The sequence below is a fragment of the Mesocricetus auratus genome, unplaced genomic scaffold (assembly GCF_017639785.1).
Source record: "Mesocricetus auratus isolate SY011 unplaced genomic scaffold, BCM_Maur_2.0 Super-Scaffold_100028, whole genome shotgun sequence".
Taxonomy (NCBI): Eukaryota; Metazoa; Chordata; class Mammalia; order Rodentia; family Cricetidae; genus Mesocricetus; species Mesocricetus auratus.
Window position 1 is genome coordinate 21,740,985 of NW_024429209.1, and position 17,894 is coordinate 21,758,878.

Here is a 17,894-nt window from a genome sequence, read left to right on the forward strand (position 1 = left end):
TAATCTTTGGGATTAGGCTCCTGCTTCTTCACTAGGTTCTTACTACACCCTGTGTGTGTATCTGAGGATGTTTATGCTCTAACAGTATGACAATCTTAGTAATATATACTATGCTAGACTTCGAGACACTTAAAGACATATTCCCCTCTCTGATCTCACATTCTGTATTAGTCTTCTCAAAGCAGATTACATGTTTGTATAATAAAGAATGACAAAAAAGTTCCTTCCTCAGCCGGGTGGTGGTGGTGCACGCCTTTAATCCCAGCACTCGGGAGGCAGAGGCAGGAGGATCTCTGTGAGTTCGAGGCCAGGCTGGACAGACAGCCTCCAAAACAATACAGAGAAACCCTGTCTCGTAAAACCAAAAAAAAAAAAAAGTTCCTTCCTCTTAGTAATGCGTAAGTTTCAGGTTGAGTGAAACAGTACTTCAGAATTTTAATGTAAGCACAGTGAGTCACGTGCCAGAAGGACCCTTTCAGAGATGACTGGTATTACAAGAACATGTCATTTTCTAAACAAATATTGTACTTGGAAAAGAAGGCAGCTCAGTATGAATTTCTAAAATAACTTGTTAAAATTTACTTTAACACAAAGTATCCTTACTTTGTCTCTATTATTCCATATATTTCTTCCATCAGATTGTCTAGATTTGAATGATACAGCATAATCCATTCCACTTTCTGATGTTTTAGAAACATCAGCTCTTTGGGCAGAATTTATTGCTTGCAGTGGTGCCCTACTTCTTCTTCTGGGCGTTGCTAAAACACCAAAGATAGCAGTTATTACCCCTGTTGTTGCAGAGACAGCTTTCAGGTGATGAAGTAACACATGGAGGTTCTCCGGACATTTCCCAAGTCTCTGGCTTAAATGACTAAGTGGATACTATGCCATTTAACAAGAGGAGAAAACCATCAGGAAGGATACAAAGAATGATTCAAACCTGAAACTACTGAATTGAGAAATCAGTCAGGCACAGGGCTGTTAAACTAATAAGGTATTTTGGTTCCATGGGTTGGAAAATATATTGATTCTTAATTTAGCTAGAGGATATTCTTTGACAAATAAAAAGTTGGTAGTAAAGAACTAAACTCAAGAAACCTGATGACTCCAACACTGTTTCTAATCAATGTTACAATATCCCCTACTTAAATTATGATAAAATTAACACAGAATATTAATATTTTGAAAAATAATTGTTTAAGTCTATCTTTTTTAATTAAAAGATAACTATGATTCATATTTTATCAATTTTATATCCAGAGTTTCTCTGAACTAAAAATTCCTCTCCTAAAATACTTGCTAAAAATCTTTCAAGATTGTATAACACTTACATGTGTTGACTAAGAGTATTGGACTCCGCACAGTGTATCTGTCTGTATCTGGAACAATCATTGATGCTTCAGACATTTTCTTTCTGCTAGGTGTAGTTATCTTAAATCATGAGGAAAAATAACACAATAAAATGATTCTGTTTAAACATTAAATATCCTACAATTTTATTCAATGTTATGCCTTGACTACATGCAAAAGGTTAAGTATTTTAAAGTAAATACAATATCCCACAAATTCCTGTGTTTTAGGCTAACTTACTTAAATGGTTTTATCCTCATGCTTGGTAATGACAAACAAAAATACTGTTTTAAAATATAGATTACAGTGGGTTTATATAATATAGTATATATATATATACATACTACCTGAAAATATTTTATAGATATTTAGCTAATTAATACCTTGTGATTTCTAATATTTTATAAAGATGATGTTTACATGTATAGGTATTTAAAACTATTCTGAATGCTTTTAAAATGTTAAGCATTTTTCACTATTTTCCTTCATTGTCATTTAAAGTAATTATAGGAATTCAGATTCACCAATTCTAATAAAGGTTTGAATTACCCCCATATCACTAAAAGTAACAGAAACTGGTAAGTGCAAGTAGGGAATACAGGTGACACAGTTTCAGAGAGTGTCACATAAATGACTCAATATATGAAAAACAAAAGAATCTAAAAACTATGCCAGTTTAAGGTTGCACTTCATGTTAGAACAAAAGCAAAAGTAAGAAGCATAAATAGGAGGAAAAAGTGACTATTCTATGGTATGTATTTCAAATTTAGAATATAAAAGTGTACAACAAACATGACTTGTCAAATAAAATACTTGCTTCTATTTACATTTGTAAAAGATGGGACAAAACTGAAAGGCTAGGTCAAAGAAATACTGTATCCATTCTAAGTACCTTTGCTGTTTCCTTCAGCAGTGACTGATCTGTAGTAATCTAATAGAGTAACTATATGAACACTATATTTACCTCATCCTGGCTGCTTGCTAGATCTTCCTGGTTGCTACTGTTGTCTTGTTTTGGAGGATTTGCCCGTTTCCTTTGAAGGTTAGATTTCTCTTTTAGATGAACAAGGTCTTCTTTGACTAGAGATGGTTGACTTTCTGGCACTAGAATCTATTGAATTTAGAATGCAGAAAAATCTACTTAAAAATACTACAAAATATATGAATTTCTCAAAAAACGTATTCTTACAAAGCTTCTGTCCCTCTTATATTCATACCATCTTCCCTTACTAGGCACTTTATTATTTATTTTAATTTTAAATAGCTTGTTTTACATGTCAATCCCTTCCTTCCACACCCCCAACCATCCCCCCAAGCCTCCCACCCTATCGCCATTTCCTTCCACATAGGGGATATCTAAGAGCCTGTCATTTTACTCAAGACAGGCTGAGAGAGCAACCCCCTTTGTGTTATGGACACACGATGTCTGTTTGTATGCCAGGGATAAACACTGATCCATTGCCCAGGGCCCCATAGGTTGCCCAGGCCTCCTCACTGACTCTCACACTCAGGGGGTCTGGATTAGTCCCATGCTGGCCTCCCCAGCTGTCGGTCTGGGGTCTAAGAGCTCTCCCCTGTTCAGATCAGCTGTCTCTGCTGGTTTTGCCAGCCCATTCTTTGCCAATTTGCTCATCACTCCTCTCTCTCTCTGTCACTGGATTCCTTGGGTTCAGTTCAGTGTTTAACTGTGGGTGTTTGCCTCTGCTTCCCTCAATCACTGGATGAAGGCTCCAGGATGGTTATGGACATGAAGTTCATTATCAGGAATGGGCATTCGAGGTGTTCTCTTGTTCTCTCCACTATTGCTTAGCTTGCAGGTTGGTGTTATCCCTTTAGATCACTAGAGGTCTCACTGGTGCCTGATCTGTCTTCTAAGCTGATTCCTTCTTCCCCCCATTGTACCCTCCTACTCAACCTTCCTGTTACCCCATGACCTATGCTCTCTTCCTCTTCTCCCCCTCACTCCTTCCCAGCTCCCACTCCCCCCACCCCTCGCCGTGTTCCCCATCTGTTCAGAAGATCTTGCATCACTCCTCTTCTCTGGGGTACCATGCATATCTCTTAGGTTCTTTCCTGTTTCCCAGACTCTCTGTCAGTGGAATTGCAGACTGGCACTCCCTGATTCATGTCTAAAATCCATATATAAGTGAGTACATACCATGTTTGTCTTTTTGTGACTAGTTTACCTCACTCAGGATGGTTTCTTCTAGTGCCATCCATTTACCTGCAAATTTCAAGATTCCATTGTTTTTTTCTGCTGAATAGTACTCCATTGTGTAAATGTACCACATTTTCTCTATCCACTCTTCAGTTGAGGGGCGCATCTAGGTTGCTTCCAGGTTCTGGCTATTACAAATAATGCTGCTATGAACATAGTGGAGCAGACGTCCTTGTTGTATGAATTTGCCTCTTTTGGATATATGCTGAAGAGTGGAGTTGCTGGGTTTTGTGGTAGGCTTATTCCCACTTTTTTGAGGAATCTCCATACTGATTTCCAAAGTGGCTGTACGAGTTGGCAGTCCCACCAGCAGTGGAGGAGTGTTCCTCTCTCTCCACATCCTCTCCAGCATAAATTGTCTTTGGTGTTTTTTATTTTAGCCATTCTGACAGGTGTAAGATGGTATCTCAGAGTTGTTTCGATTTACATTTCCCTGATGGCTAAGTACTTTCTTAAGTGTCTCTCAGCCATTTTAGACTCCTCTATTGAGAATTCTCTATTTAGTTCTGTAGCCCACTTTTTAATTGGATCCTTTGGTGTTTTGGAGACTTACTTCTTGAGTTCTTTGTAAATTTTGGAGATTAGCCCTCTGTCAGATGTGGGGTTAGTGAATATCTTTTCCCATTCTGTGGGCTGCCTTTTTGTCTTGTTGACTGTGTCCTTTGCCTTACAGAAGCTTCTCAGTTTCAGGAGGTCCCATTTGTTAATTGTCGATCTCAGTGTCTGTGCCACTGGTGTTATGTTCAGGAAGTGGTCTCCTGTACCAACTCATTGAAGAGTATCTCCCACTTTCTCTTCTAAGAGTTTCAGTGTGGTTGGATTTATGTTGAGATCTTTGATCCATTTGGACTTAAGTTTTGTCCAAGGCAATAAACATGGATCTATCTGCAGTCTTCTGCATACCAATACCCAGTTAAGCCAGCACCATTTGTTGAAGATGCTTTCTTTTTTCCATTGTATAGTTTTAGCTTCCTTGTCAAAAATCAAGTGTTCATAGGTGTGTGGGTTAAAATCAGGGTTTTCAATTCGGTTCCATTGGTCTACCTGTCTATGTTTGTGCCAATACCAAGCTGTTTTCAGGACTATAGCTTTATAACAGAGCTTGAAGTCAGGTATGGTGATGCCTCCTGAAGTTCCTTTATTGTATAGGGTTGTTTTGGCTATCCTGGGCCTTTTGTTTTTCCATATAAAGTTGATTATTGTTCTTTCTAGGTCTGTGAAGAATTGTGCCGGAATTTTGATAGGTATTGCACTGAATCTGTAGACTGCTTTTGGCAAGATTGCCATTTTTATTATGTTGATCCTACCAATCCAAGAGCATGGGAGATCTTTCCATTTTCTGATACCCTCTTTGATTTCTTTCCTTAAAGACTCAAAGTTCTTGATATGCAGGTCTTTCACTTCCTTGGTTAACATTATCCCCAGATATTTGATGCTGCTTATGGCTATTGTAAAGGGTGATGTTCCTTTGATTTCTTTCTCAGCCACTTCATCATCTTTATATAATAGGGCCACTGATTTTTTTGAGTTTACCTTGTATCCTGCCACTTTGCTGAAGGTATTCATCAGCTCTAGGAGTTCCCTTGTGGAGTTTTTCGGGTCACTTATGTAAACTATCATATCATTTGCAAATAGTAAAGCTTGACTTCTTCTTTTCCTATTTTATCCCCTTGATCTCCTTTTACTATCTTATTGCTGTAGCTAGAATTTCAAGTACAATCTTGAAGAGATATAGAGGGAGTGGACAGCCTTGTCTTGTTCCTGATTTTAGAGGAATTGCATTGAGTTTCTCTCCATTTAGTTTCATGTTAGCTGTTAGTTTACTGTATATTGCTTTTATTATGCTCAGGTATGTTCCTGTTATCCCCGATCTCTCTAGGACCTTTATCATAAAGGGGTGCTGGATTTTGTCAAAGGCTTTTTCAGCATCTAGTGAGATGATCATGTGGTTTTTCTTTTGCAGTTTGTTTATATGGTGGATTGCATTGATAGATTTTCTGTTGAACCATCCCTGAATTCCTAGGATGAAGCCTACTTGATCATGGTGGATGATTTTTCTGATGTGTTCTTGAATCCGGTTTGCTAGTATTTTATGAGTATTTTTGCATCGATGTTCATGAGGGAAATTGGTCTGTAGTTCTCTTTCTTAGTTGTGTCTTTGTGTAGCTTGGGTATCGAGGTAATTGTAGCCTCGTGAAAAGAGTTTGGCAGTGAGCCTCCTGCTTCTATTATGTGGAATACTTTGAGGAGTATTGGAATTAGCTCTTCTTTGAATTTCTGGTAGAATTCTGCACTGAACCCATCTGGGCCTGGGCTTTTTTTCATTGGGAGACTTTTGATGACTGCTTCTATTTCATTAAGGGTTATAGGTCTTTTTAGATTGTTTATCTGTTCTTGATTTAGTTTTGGCAAGTGATATCTATCTGGGATATTGTCCATTTCCTTTAAATTTTCAAATTTTGTGGAGTACAGATTTTCAAAGTATGCCCTGATGATTCTCTGGATTTCCTCAGTGTCACAAATGACCCAACAAAAGAGTCACCTTTCCAAATAAACTCTGCCACTCACAGTTCTCATTTTTTTAATTAATAAACTGCAGTTTTCAATAATAATTTACTTCTATAATGAAACTATTATTAACCAAAATATTATATTACAGAACTATTTATATTGATACCATTGCTTTCATATAATCACCCTCTAAAATTAGCTTTATGACTGTATTTTTATTTAGTGTTGACTAAAAATCAAGTAAGTCAGAGACATACCTGTGATCCGCTTGCATCAAAAAGTATATGAATAGATGTTTTGGCAACTGAAATACCTTGTTTTCTGGTAAAGTCCTAAAATTCAATTAATTCAAAGTGATGCCATTTTCTTTCTAATGCATTTATTTCCTACCCATTTCCTTCCACAATTGACAATTATCCCCAAATTGTTACTATGCATTGTAAGTGGTCTAACTTAAGAACACTTCAATAACTTAGTTCTATCCACTCTCAAGTTTTCCATGTTGCTGCCTATATAAGGGTCCCTTATGAATATATATCTTTTACAGATTTTTTGAGACAAGGTCTTTTTAGGGTAGTCCAGACTGGCCTTGAACTCAAAGATCTACCTGCCTCTGTCTTATTAACATTGGTGTGCATCACCAAGCCTGACCTGACATAAATTTTTTACATTATCCCTAAAATGTTCTATAACTGTCATCTTATATTTTCAGATACACAGTGCTGGCTGGCTTGTATAGCCTTCTAGAATACTATCCGTCCATAAGTTATTTCAAGTCCCATCTCCATTTGCACTATAACTCTTAATGAACATTTCTCCAGTTGATACAATTTTTCCCATAGGTTAACTATTTACTTCTATCACACTTCTATAATTCTCAGAATGTTTAATACTTTGAAAATATTTTAGTTCAGTCTTTTAATACATGGCAGTAACTCATCAAATGGTCTAAGCAGCTGCTGATTCTGCCATCTGAGATACTTTACAAAGGATACAACCTAATAGCCAATAAGCATTCCGCATTAAGCTTAAAATTCTACTATTTGTTGTGTGATCATGCACATGTGCCATGGTGCACATGTAGCAGTCAGAGGACAACTTAAGAAACCAGTTCTTTCATCCCAACAAAGGTGGAAACTGGGATCAAACCTGGGTCTTCAGGCTTGGGAGCAAAGGGCCTTTATCCACTGAGCCATCTTGCCAGCCCTTCACGCTATAATTTTAAAAAGCAATAATCCATGCCATTTTAAGATTTTGATAATGGAAAAGCAATGAAAATTGTAGCCCCAAACACTTTGTAAAACTACGATAATACTATTTGTTGAAGGAGATTTTAAAAGCTTACCTTGTACTTGTTTCCACCAAAAATTTTTTTAGCCACACAGGTAATTTCTAATGATGCATCAAAATACAAAAGTAACTGTTTTCCTTCTTTTTTACTAATTTTTACTATATTTTTCAGAGTTATAGTCAATAGCTTCTTTGATTCTCTCACTGTATACAGAAAACAACATTAATGATAATATATTAATCTCTATGATACCAGTATATAACTATACTATAAATAAAATATGCAGCAAGCTGAATCAAAATTCAAAGATTTAAAATTGGATGTTGTTTATTCAACTACTAACTATACAAACAAATCAGTCAACTTATACTTCAGTCTCAGTGTCCTCATCTATGTTATATAATAATGCCCTAACCACTGAGATAGGTTCCTAGAACAGTTTCTAAGTCCTAACCAATTCTTAAAATACTCCACGAACATGTCTGAAAAGGCTGCTTTCCTAAAGAAAATAGCTAGAAATAATGTAATTATTAACTCGTTATCAGTATACAAAGATCTCTGTTAAATCAACATATTGTTAATAACATTTTTTTTAAAAATCTAGAGTATTATGGAAAAGGATGCAGACCTTATCCTCAACACATCATTCTTTGTAACTCAAATAGATAAAAGACCCAGAGACTGATATTGGGGTTCAAACTTCAAGTTGAAAAATCAGAGAAGCAAAGCAACTGATTACTAGCTTCTTACTTCTGCCTCAGGCTAAACAGGCTAATCTAATCTTGTCTCCATGGATTCTCATGCCAAGCCTCAAATCATAACCTCTCCTCAGCATAGCTGGAGAATGAATGCCTCTATCCTCAATGTAGGAGGACAATGAATGACTGATACTGAGTACTGAAGTCCCTGCTCCTATCTTTTATACCTCTCTAGTGCTGGGATTAAAAGCATGTGATCTGTTACTCTTTTAGACTGATTCAATCTCATGTATTCCTATGTGACCTTGAACTCAGAGAGATCCATCTATCTCTTAATCCTAAATACTAGGATTAAAGTGTGTACCACTACCTCCTAGCTTCTGGCTGCTGGGATTAAAGGAGTGTACCACCACTGCCTGATCTCTATAGCTGGAGGCTGACTTTGTTTTCTGAATCCTCAGTCAAGCTTTAATAAATCATGAATAACATCATGATACTTTAAGTCCCACTTGTTATGAGGTGTCCAAAAAATATACAAAATCACCTAGCAACTAATTAGTTTGCCTGTGTTACAGAGTAAATCGCCAACACCAGGAACCACAGCACTCCCTGCTTGCCTCTGGTGAGGCTCCTATTATCAACTGAGAAGCCTTCACACCTGTCTCCCACAGAATACTCTTGGGCCAAAGGAAAATAGACCACTAAAACTAGGGACTCTTATCTCTACAAGGATGCAAATGCGAGTGACTCCGTGATCTGCCCTAAGGGGCAAATATTTTTACCAAAAATAGATTTTTAAAATTCTTACAAGCCTTGCCCAAATAAAAAATGCATTTGTTCTTCTGTACATAATGTGACATTTACCATAGTAATGAACTTAGATGGTACTAAGCAATAGTAACTAATGAAAGTGCTGCTGTGTTTCTCACTAAAACAGTACAACTAAGAATTTTAAAACCATGTGAGACGATTCTTAAAATTTCACATTTCATAGGTAAAAACTCATGTAGACCTAAAGATATTATTTCATGTTTTTATAAAAAATAGCAATGCATTTATAATCTTTGAGTTTTTACTAATAATTGTTTCATGCCATTAATCTCCATTTGACTTTTTCCTCTGTACTTTACTATCTAGTAAATGCAGTATTTTTCCACTACAAACCAAAAGTATCATAATTATAAATTTAAGTAATTCTTTGTGCAAAGATTCATTTATATGAGCTGCAATCATCTATACAGTAATACAACTATGTTTGTTTTACGTTATTGCTTACTTTGTTGAGACTTCTGACATTTGTCCTCATGTCCTAAACTATATCATAATTTACTTGGCCTTTTAAAATTAGTAATCTTATTAAGATTTTTTTTAAAACTTCTTGTTTGGTTTCTTGCTTGAATAGCAATATGACTGGTTTTATAATATATCAAGACAGTATGAATGTAATGATGTGCTTTATCTGAAAAATCACTTAAAATGACTTTTAAATCCATATACACACAAAAACAAATATTTAGTTTTCCCATTAATCACCATGTCATGGTAATCAAACAAGGAACAAAGAAAGGGGAGCTAGACCTAAGAGGAGGAGGAAGGCGGTAAGGCAGTGGGGAGGAAACAGTCAATGGCCTTTAGGCTTGAAAAGCTACATCAGATGATTGCTGCCACAGCCTGACAACCCTGAAACTCAAAAGCCTCAATACTCACCTAGTGGAAAGAGAGAACCAACTCCCAAAAATTGTCCTCTGACTTCCATGTGCACCATGACAATCACGTTTACCCCCACTGACCCCCTGCTACTGTTAAACACACAATAAAATTCCCTGAAGAAGAGATCTTCAAAATAAGAACAGCTTCTTTATTTGGAGTTAACCAAGCAGTCTTTTCTTTTATCATATCCCATTTGTTAGAAAATAAAGAAGGAAGCCGGGCGGTGGTGGCGCACGCCTTTAATCCCAGCACTCAGGAGGCAGAGGCAGGCGGATCTCTGTGAGTTCGAGGCCAGGCTGGACAGACAGCCTCCAAAACAATACAGAGAAACCCTGTCTCATAAATACCAAAAATAAAAAAATAAAGAAGGAGCTCTTTAGGATAAAATTATAATAACAGCAGTGCTCAGTCTATATTTGGAGCTTAGCTGAGAAAATTTTTAAAATGACACACACACACACACACAGAGAGAGAGAGAGAGAGAGAGAGAGAGAGAGAGAGAGATTAATTAGAGGAGTTAAGAATCTTGACAGAAAAAACTTTAGAGATGTACAACAGAATGTAACAGAAATTAATAAGGGAAAGAAAAATTTAATAACTATTTTTTTCAAAAATGGCTATGAACAGTGAAAGACTAGAAGAAACCATAGGAGTATTGGCAAATAGCTTGCAGTGACTTTTGGGAACTATTAGTAATAACTATCCCAAAACAGAGAGAATCAAATTCATAAGGAAAACAATTTGGATTCTTCCATGTATTGTGAGGCAAACACCTATTTCTGGAGTTCTTACCTTCTACATGGATGCAAACAAATCAGGTAAGGCAGGGTATAAATCAGGAACTATAAGTAAATTAGTTCAAAGCCCTTAAAACTCCATACAAAAGGCAGAGTTATTTGCCATTCTCATGGTACTTAGAGACTTTACAGAGCCTCTCAATATAGTCACGCATTCTCAGTATGCAGAAAGAGTTGTCAGATCCCATACAGGTCTGCCAGGTCCTCTGGCACAAGGCAATGATGAAATTGATCCTTTATTAGTAGGTAATGTGTTGGAAGCTTCAGAATTTCATAAGAAACACCATGACAGCAAAGGCTTAAAGGATTTTTCTATCACCTGGCAACAAGCCAAAGAAATAGTAAGAAATTGCCCCAGTTGCTCATTTTACAATTAAACTCCATTACCAGCAGGTTGTAATCCTAAAGGTATTCACTGAAATGAACTTTTGCAAATGGATGTATTTCACTTCCCAGAATTTGGCAGTTTGAAATATGTACACCATACCATAGACACGTTCTCAGGCTTCCAATGGGCTACTGCCCTCAGCTCTGAAAAGGCTGACTGTTATTACACATCTCTTAGAGGTAATGGCTGTTATGGGTATACCTAAAACAATAAAAACTGACAATGCTCCAGCATATGTCTCCAGTAAATTGGAACAATTTTTCAAATATTATAATATAAAACATGTAACTGGTATACCTTACAATCCCACTTCTGACACCATTATGTAAAGAGAAGCCTTCCCGCCAGCCTGGTTCCAGAGCCGCATCAGTCCCAAATAAACACACAGGAGGCTATATTAATTATGAAGCTGTTGGCCTTGCTTGTTTCTTACTGGCTATCTCTGACTTAAGTATTTACCCCATAATTGTTAATCTAAGTATTTCTCTTACCGGAGAAATTTCCAGGCTTCCTTCCCCATGGCGGTTACATCTCGACTCCCTGTGTTTCTCCTACCCAGAGTCCTCCTGGACTCCTAGTCCCACCTTTCTTGGTTCCCTATTGGCCAACAGTGCTTTATTGACATATACACAGGACTTCCCCCATCACCAATCCAAGCTGACTTTTTTGTGACATAATTTATATTCTGAGAAAAGATATGAGAGACTATATGAATTGATGGAGTAAATATTTGGAGAACATGAGAGATGAACCCAGGTACCAGGGGAGGGAGACACATCTCTATAATTTCCAGAAATAGGAAATGGTGAAAAGATACTTGGGGATGAAGGTGTGAAAAGCTGAAAATGTATAGCCATTCTTGGCTGAAAATTCATGTTTTGTGAATTATTATATAATACTATAAAAAAGAGAAAAACAATCCTGAGGATAGTAATAAAGACTAACATGTCTGCTACTGAGAGTACTAAGCAGCTAGGGAAATAGATAACTCCCTTCAGTGAAATTCATTGTGGGAAAGGAAGCACAAAGACCTTAGTCCTATCTGCAAGCCATAGACATGGAGAATATTATCAATAGCAGGGAGCCAGAGCCTTAATTCAGAGGGGTCCACATCTGCATAAGATGCAGTATTTTATTTCAGGACAGTATTTTGCTAGATCAGAAGAAAAAATTAAATCCATCTGTCTAAAGGTATCAGAGTTCTGTGCATATACATGATACCCAGCCCTGAGCTCCCTAGAGACACCCTGTTATTCTGATTGTTGGTTTAGGAAGAGAAACTGCTAGAACAAATAAGATACCAAATATGAAGTTATCAGTAAGATTCAGAGTTAACAAAAATGTGGACTTTAATGGATCTAGACTATTTTGGGGCTACACAAGGAGACACACAAAAATGGCTATTGAGCCCTTGTAGGTTTTCTGTACCCGATTTCTCTGGCTAGGACTTCCCTGGGTGCACATGCACAGAAATATGTTGCACCTCTTGATTATGTACAATTAAAAGAATCATTTAAATTATTTAAAAGTAGAGTTAATTCTCCAACTACCTCACTAGCTTAAATGCAAAATAATTTCTGAAACAGGTCAGTCTTAAATACATGTTCAGTTCTTCCACTTAAAATATATGCTAGAGTTTGGACTGAATGAATGGCTGGTGAGCTGAGCAAAAATTTTCTATAGCTCTAAATACAATGTCAATCATAAAGTAAGTTGACAGGAAATAAGTACTAATATACCACTGATACTAAAGAAACAAAAGACTTTAGAAAAAGGTCAAAGACAATTAAGATTGGATAGCTTAATAGGCATTTAAACTTAAAAAGATAATTCCAAGAGTTAATTCTGTAAAATAAATTATCTAAGATATTAATGAAAAACTGCCAAAATGTTCTATGGTATGAATATGGTTTCATTGTTAGTAAAACTCATGTTCAAAATTATAAACAGAGGTTTCTCTGTCCTGCCCCCCATCCCGTAGCTGCTTCTAAATAATCACTCAGAGGCTTATATTATTAATGCTCCACCAATTGCTCAAGCTTATTACTAGCTAACTCTTACATTTAAATTAACCTATATGTCTACATGTGCTTTTCCATGTGGCTCAAGGCTTTTTACCTCATTTTTAATACTCCCTGTTTGTTCCATGGCTGGTTGGCATCTCTCGAGACTCTGCTCCTCCTCATCAGAGTTCTCAATTTGACTGTTCCACCTAGGCTTATCCTGTCTGGCTACTGGTCAAACAGCTTTTATTATTACACCATGAGAGGAATACATATTCCACAGCAGAAAATTCCTCATTCTGGCAGCGCTAATGATTGCACCCAGTGGCAGATGTTTGTTCATAAGCCAGATTAATTTCTCCTCAACTTTTATGGAGCTACTATAGACAGTTATTTAAAATGTGATCTCAGGTTCCTCAAATTACTCTTGCCATATGATGGCCTATTTTCCAGGAATTAACCAGGTACCGCCGCAACTTAATCATGAGACTCCCAGATTCCACTACTATCAGCCAAAATTAATTTTTTCTTAGGTTATTTATTACATTCAGTCACAGGTATTTTGTTACAGCAATAAGAAACAGACCAAGACTATATAAAGTACTTTGTGGTAAGAAAAAAAAATGTTTTTGCCACTCTCCAAACACCAGAAATAAGGCAAAATGTTTATTTTCCTAATTTCTATTAGCAATGCAATGGTAGTTCTTATTGCTAGAACAGTAAGGCAAGAGAAGGAAGGACTCAACAAAATTGAAATTACTTTCTTAAAGTTATTAGATGTGTGTCTGTGTGTGTGGATGGATGTACATGAGTGTACGCATATGCCTGAATGTGAATACATGTGTGGGTTATATAGGCACAAATGCATGGTATGTGTGTAGAGGTCAGAGGACAAGTCCCAGGGGTACTTTTCTCTTTCCATCATGTTAAGTCCCAGGGAATCAAACTCACTTGATGGCAAGTGCCTTTAGCCACTGAACCTTCTTGCTGGCCCAGAAACTGGATCTCTTAAAAACAGATTAAAACCTAAACTGGTGAGATTACTTTACCCAACACTTTGGAGGTTTCTAAACTTGGATAAGGATGTATCTCTGTGGTACACAAGCACTGTACCCCTTAGCAATTGCCCCCAAAGTAATAACTTACATATATACAGAGTATACATTAATATTCATAACAGCGTTTCATAAGAGCTAACCACTGGAACATTCCAAATCCCAAAGGTTCACTGGATATGGATTAATAAATTGAGGTATAGCCATTTAGTAGAATACAACCCAGCAATAAAAAGATACATGCCACAACATTGTAGCTAAACCAAAAGTTTGAAAATTACAAACAGAAAATTGTTATATAGTGTATGATTCTACATAGGTAAATGTATGTTTTCTAGAATTCATGTACGTTGAAGAAGCAGTGGTAACTGTCTAAGACCCAAGTAGCAGAAGAAAGCTTTTTAATGGACAAGTACAAAGTGGAGGATGAACGTTTGCTAACTTCAATTACCCATGATGGTTTCATATGCAAAACCACATGATTTCTCACAGCCTGCTCAGCTTGATGCAGAGTATCCACCAGGGCATTCAGCTAACACAGCACTTTTATAGTAAGTTAATGTATCACCTTTTCCCAAGCCACATTCAAGAAGTCAGCAAGATATCCACTTTTTTACCACACTCACTCATTCAAAATTGTAGTGGAAGCTTTCTCTGTAGCACAAATAAAAAGACCCAGAGACAGATATTGGGGTTCAAGCTGAGGATCAGAAAAGCAAAGCGGCTAGTCACTAGCTCTTACCTCTACCTCAGACTGAAAGGGTGATCCTCTCTCCACGAATCCTCAGACTGCAATCCTCTCAGCTCATCTCCTCCCACCTTATACTCCTCTCTCCACCCAGTCATATCATCACTCTTGTCTCCACCTCCCCAGTGCTGGGATTAAAGGTGTGGGATCCCAAGTGCTGAGATGTCCTTTGTGTGAGCTGTTTCTCTTTTAGACTGATTCGCTCTAATGTAACCCTGGGAAGCCTTGAACTCACACAGATCCATCTGCCTTTGTCCTGAGGTTAAAGTTGTATACCACCATTGCCTGGCTTTTATAGCTAACCAGTATGGCTGCTGGAATTTAAGGTGTGTATCACTACCTCCTGGTTCTGTGGCTGTGGCTAGCTTTGCATTTTGATCTCCAGTGGCTTTATTAAATTATAAACAATACATCACCATATTTTTCCATTTCCATAAAGAAGAAAGGGGGAAGGAAATTGAGGAGAGAGTATAACAACACTATCGCTTATCAGAAAACACCCTCAGGAACCTACATAGACATCATAATTTAACAGTTAACTTGGCAAGGTTGTAGGATACAAGGAAAGTATCTTTTTAAAACTATTTTTTCATGTACCAGTAGAAAATATCTGAAACTAAAAATGATGTTTATCATCATAAAAGGCAAAAATCAATTATTTTGGAATAAATTCATCAAAATATCTATAAGACATATATTGAAAAATATAAAACATTGTTTAGAGAAGTCCAGAACCCAAATAAAAAAGAACTGCATCTCTATGATTTGAGTTCTAGTTCTAGTATTCCCACACTGATGATCTACAGTCACAATTCCAGGAAGTTTTCTGGAATACTTAACAAAACCTTTTAAATGTATATAGATAATCCAAAGGTCATGTTTCTGAAAACCTGACAATGTCAGAAAATAAATTAGCTATGTTTGTTAAGAATGAACATAAACGCTAAAAACACCGTGGTACTGGTACACAGCATGTAAACAGATCTAAGGAATACATAACAGCAACAAGAAACAAAACTACTCTTACAGAGCCAGATGACTTAACCGAGGAACCATGGAGGGTGGGGTGGATAGTCAATGGTATAGCACGTGATCAAGGAAACAAAGAAACTCAGAGAAATTAAAGCCATTTCAGCAAATAATCTTAGAATAGCTATAAGTTCACCCAATCATCTATAATTTCTGACAACCCAGACAAAACTTAATTTGATTTAGTTCACCACATTAAGGTACAAAAGCTAAAGCCAAAGCCAAACAGAAAATCTCTGTGACTAATAAATAAAACGAGATTATTTATGTTACACAAAGCAACAACTATACATGGAAAATCAAAACAAACCTGATAAACTAAAATTCAAATTTAAAAGCCTTTCTTTGCTGTACCTGGCACACCCCCTACCTGCTCACAAAAAATGAAACATGATACAGACAAATAATTATGTTCTCAGAATTTATCTGTTAAAGGGTTGGTAGTCTAGGATACACAACAACTTCAAAATTGAATAAACAGCTCATATGTTCAAGCAGATGCTCTACAGAGGAGAGCACGCAGCCAGTCAGAGAGCTCATGCGTAAAAAGTACTTACCATCAGTGCTCATTAGTAAAATGCAAATTAAAACCATGAGATAAACACACACACAAACATATATATAATGACTAAAATATGCCTTAATAAGACTTTTTAATCAGTCTGCTAGATTTCATAAATGTGTCCTCCAGTCTAACTCCTCTTATAGGAATTGAGAAATGCGTGTTTCAATTAAATAAAACAAGTGGGATAGAATTCCAAGAACCTTGAAAACGTTAACATGAGACTGGTCAGTCCAAATATTGTGGTTTTAGATGAAGAAACCTGGGGTTGAAAATGTGATGACTTTATGAATGTGAGTGTCTACGAGATTTTTCTGTAGTCATATTATCTAGCAGTTTCTATTTTTTCGAACAGTTTTTTTATTTAAATAACTTTTTTCATTTATTTTACATACCAACCAGTTTCCTCTCCCTCCTCTCCTCCCAATCCCCCTCCCCCTCTTTCCCATTTACCTCCTTCCCCATCCACTCATCCTCCATCTCCATTCAGAAAAGGACAGGCCTCCCAAGGCTTGCACAAAACATGGCACATCAAGTTGAGGTGGGAACAAGCTACTCCCCTCATGCCAAGGTGGGGCCAGATAATCCAGTATAGGAAACAGGTTCCCAAAAATCAGTTAAGCACCAGGGAGAGGTCCTGATCTCACTGTTAGAAGCCTTACTAAGAGACCAAGCTACAGGACTGTCACACACATGAAGAGGGCCTAGGTCAGTCCCATGCAGGCTCCCCTGCTTGTTGGGTCAGCTGTCTCTGTGGATTCCCCCATCATGACATTGCCATCCCCCCACCACTAGTACAACCCCTCCTTCCTTTCTTCCACAAGAGTATTGGAACAGTGCAGTGCTTGTCTGTGGATCTCTGCCTCTGCTTCCATCAGTTACCACATAGAGTATCTCTGATGGGAATTTTGGAAGTCACCAATCTGCTTACAGTAGATGGCCAGTTCAGGCACCCTCTCCACCATTGCTAGGAGTCTTAGTTGCCCTCATCCTTAAGGGTTCCTGAGGGTTTCCCTGGCACCAGGTTTCTTCCTAGCCCCAAATGGCCCCGTTATCAATTTTTATGAAAGGAACCAAGTAGAGAATTACAAGAAACAAACTTCAAGTTTAATACCTTCGATGCTGTACATCTGAACTTTTTCTTCAGGCACAGTGACTGCCTCCCATTGATGATCCTTAAATTTAGAGGAAAATAAAGATCTTAAGTATAAATTTATTCCTGATTTAAAGCTTCTTTCAATATCAATTTAAGCTAAACTAACATGTGACTTGTGACTTACCTTTCTCCTATCTCCTGAACCTTCCACCACTAAACATGCATCTTTCTGCTCTTTCAATACTCCATTTATTCATTCTAAAATAACAAGCCCCAATATCCTATACCTTAACCAGGTATAAACAAGAAAGAAGCACACCTTTGCTCTTTTATAAAATAGAAAAACAAAATTATTTTCAGTAATTACCATAAGGAAAAAACACCGGACAATGGATACATGACTTGGTGGTCAAGCTACTTTATATATTGAGTGACCAG

General features: G+C 37.1%; 1 protein-coding gene across 1 annotated transcript in view; it reads right to left on the reverse strand.

Moving 5' to 3' along the window:
- Positions 1-17,894, reverse strand: part of Sycp2 (synaptonemal complex protein 2) — a 65,269-nt gene that overhangs the window by 33,773 nt on the left and 13,602 nt on the right. The window contains exons 13-18 of the mRNA XM_040732975.1: positions 17,475-17,535; positions 7,425-7,573; positions 6,337-6,411; positions 2,315-2,461; positions 1,332-1,431; positions 604-758 (exon numbers count right to left, since the gene is read on the reverse strand). Of these exons, the coding sequence (XP_040588909.1) occupies positions 604-758; positions 1,332-1,431; positions 2,315-2,461; positions 6,337-6,411; positions 7,425-7,573; positions 17,475-17,535 (687 nt within the window). The remainder of the gene's footprint in view (positions 1-603; positions 759-1,331; positions 1,432-2,314; positions 2,462-6,336; positions 6,412-7,424; positions 7,574-17,474; positions 17,536-17,894) is intronic.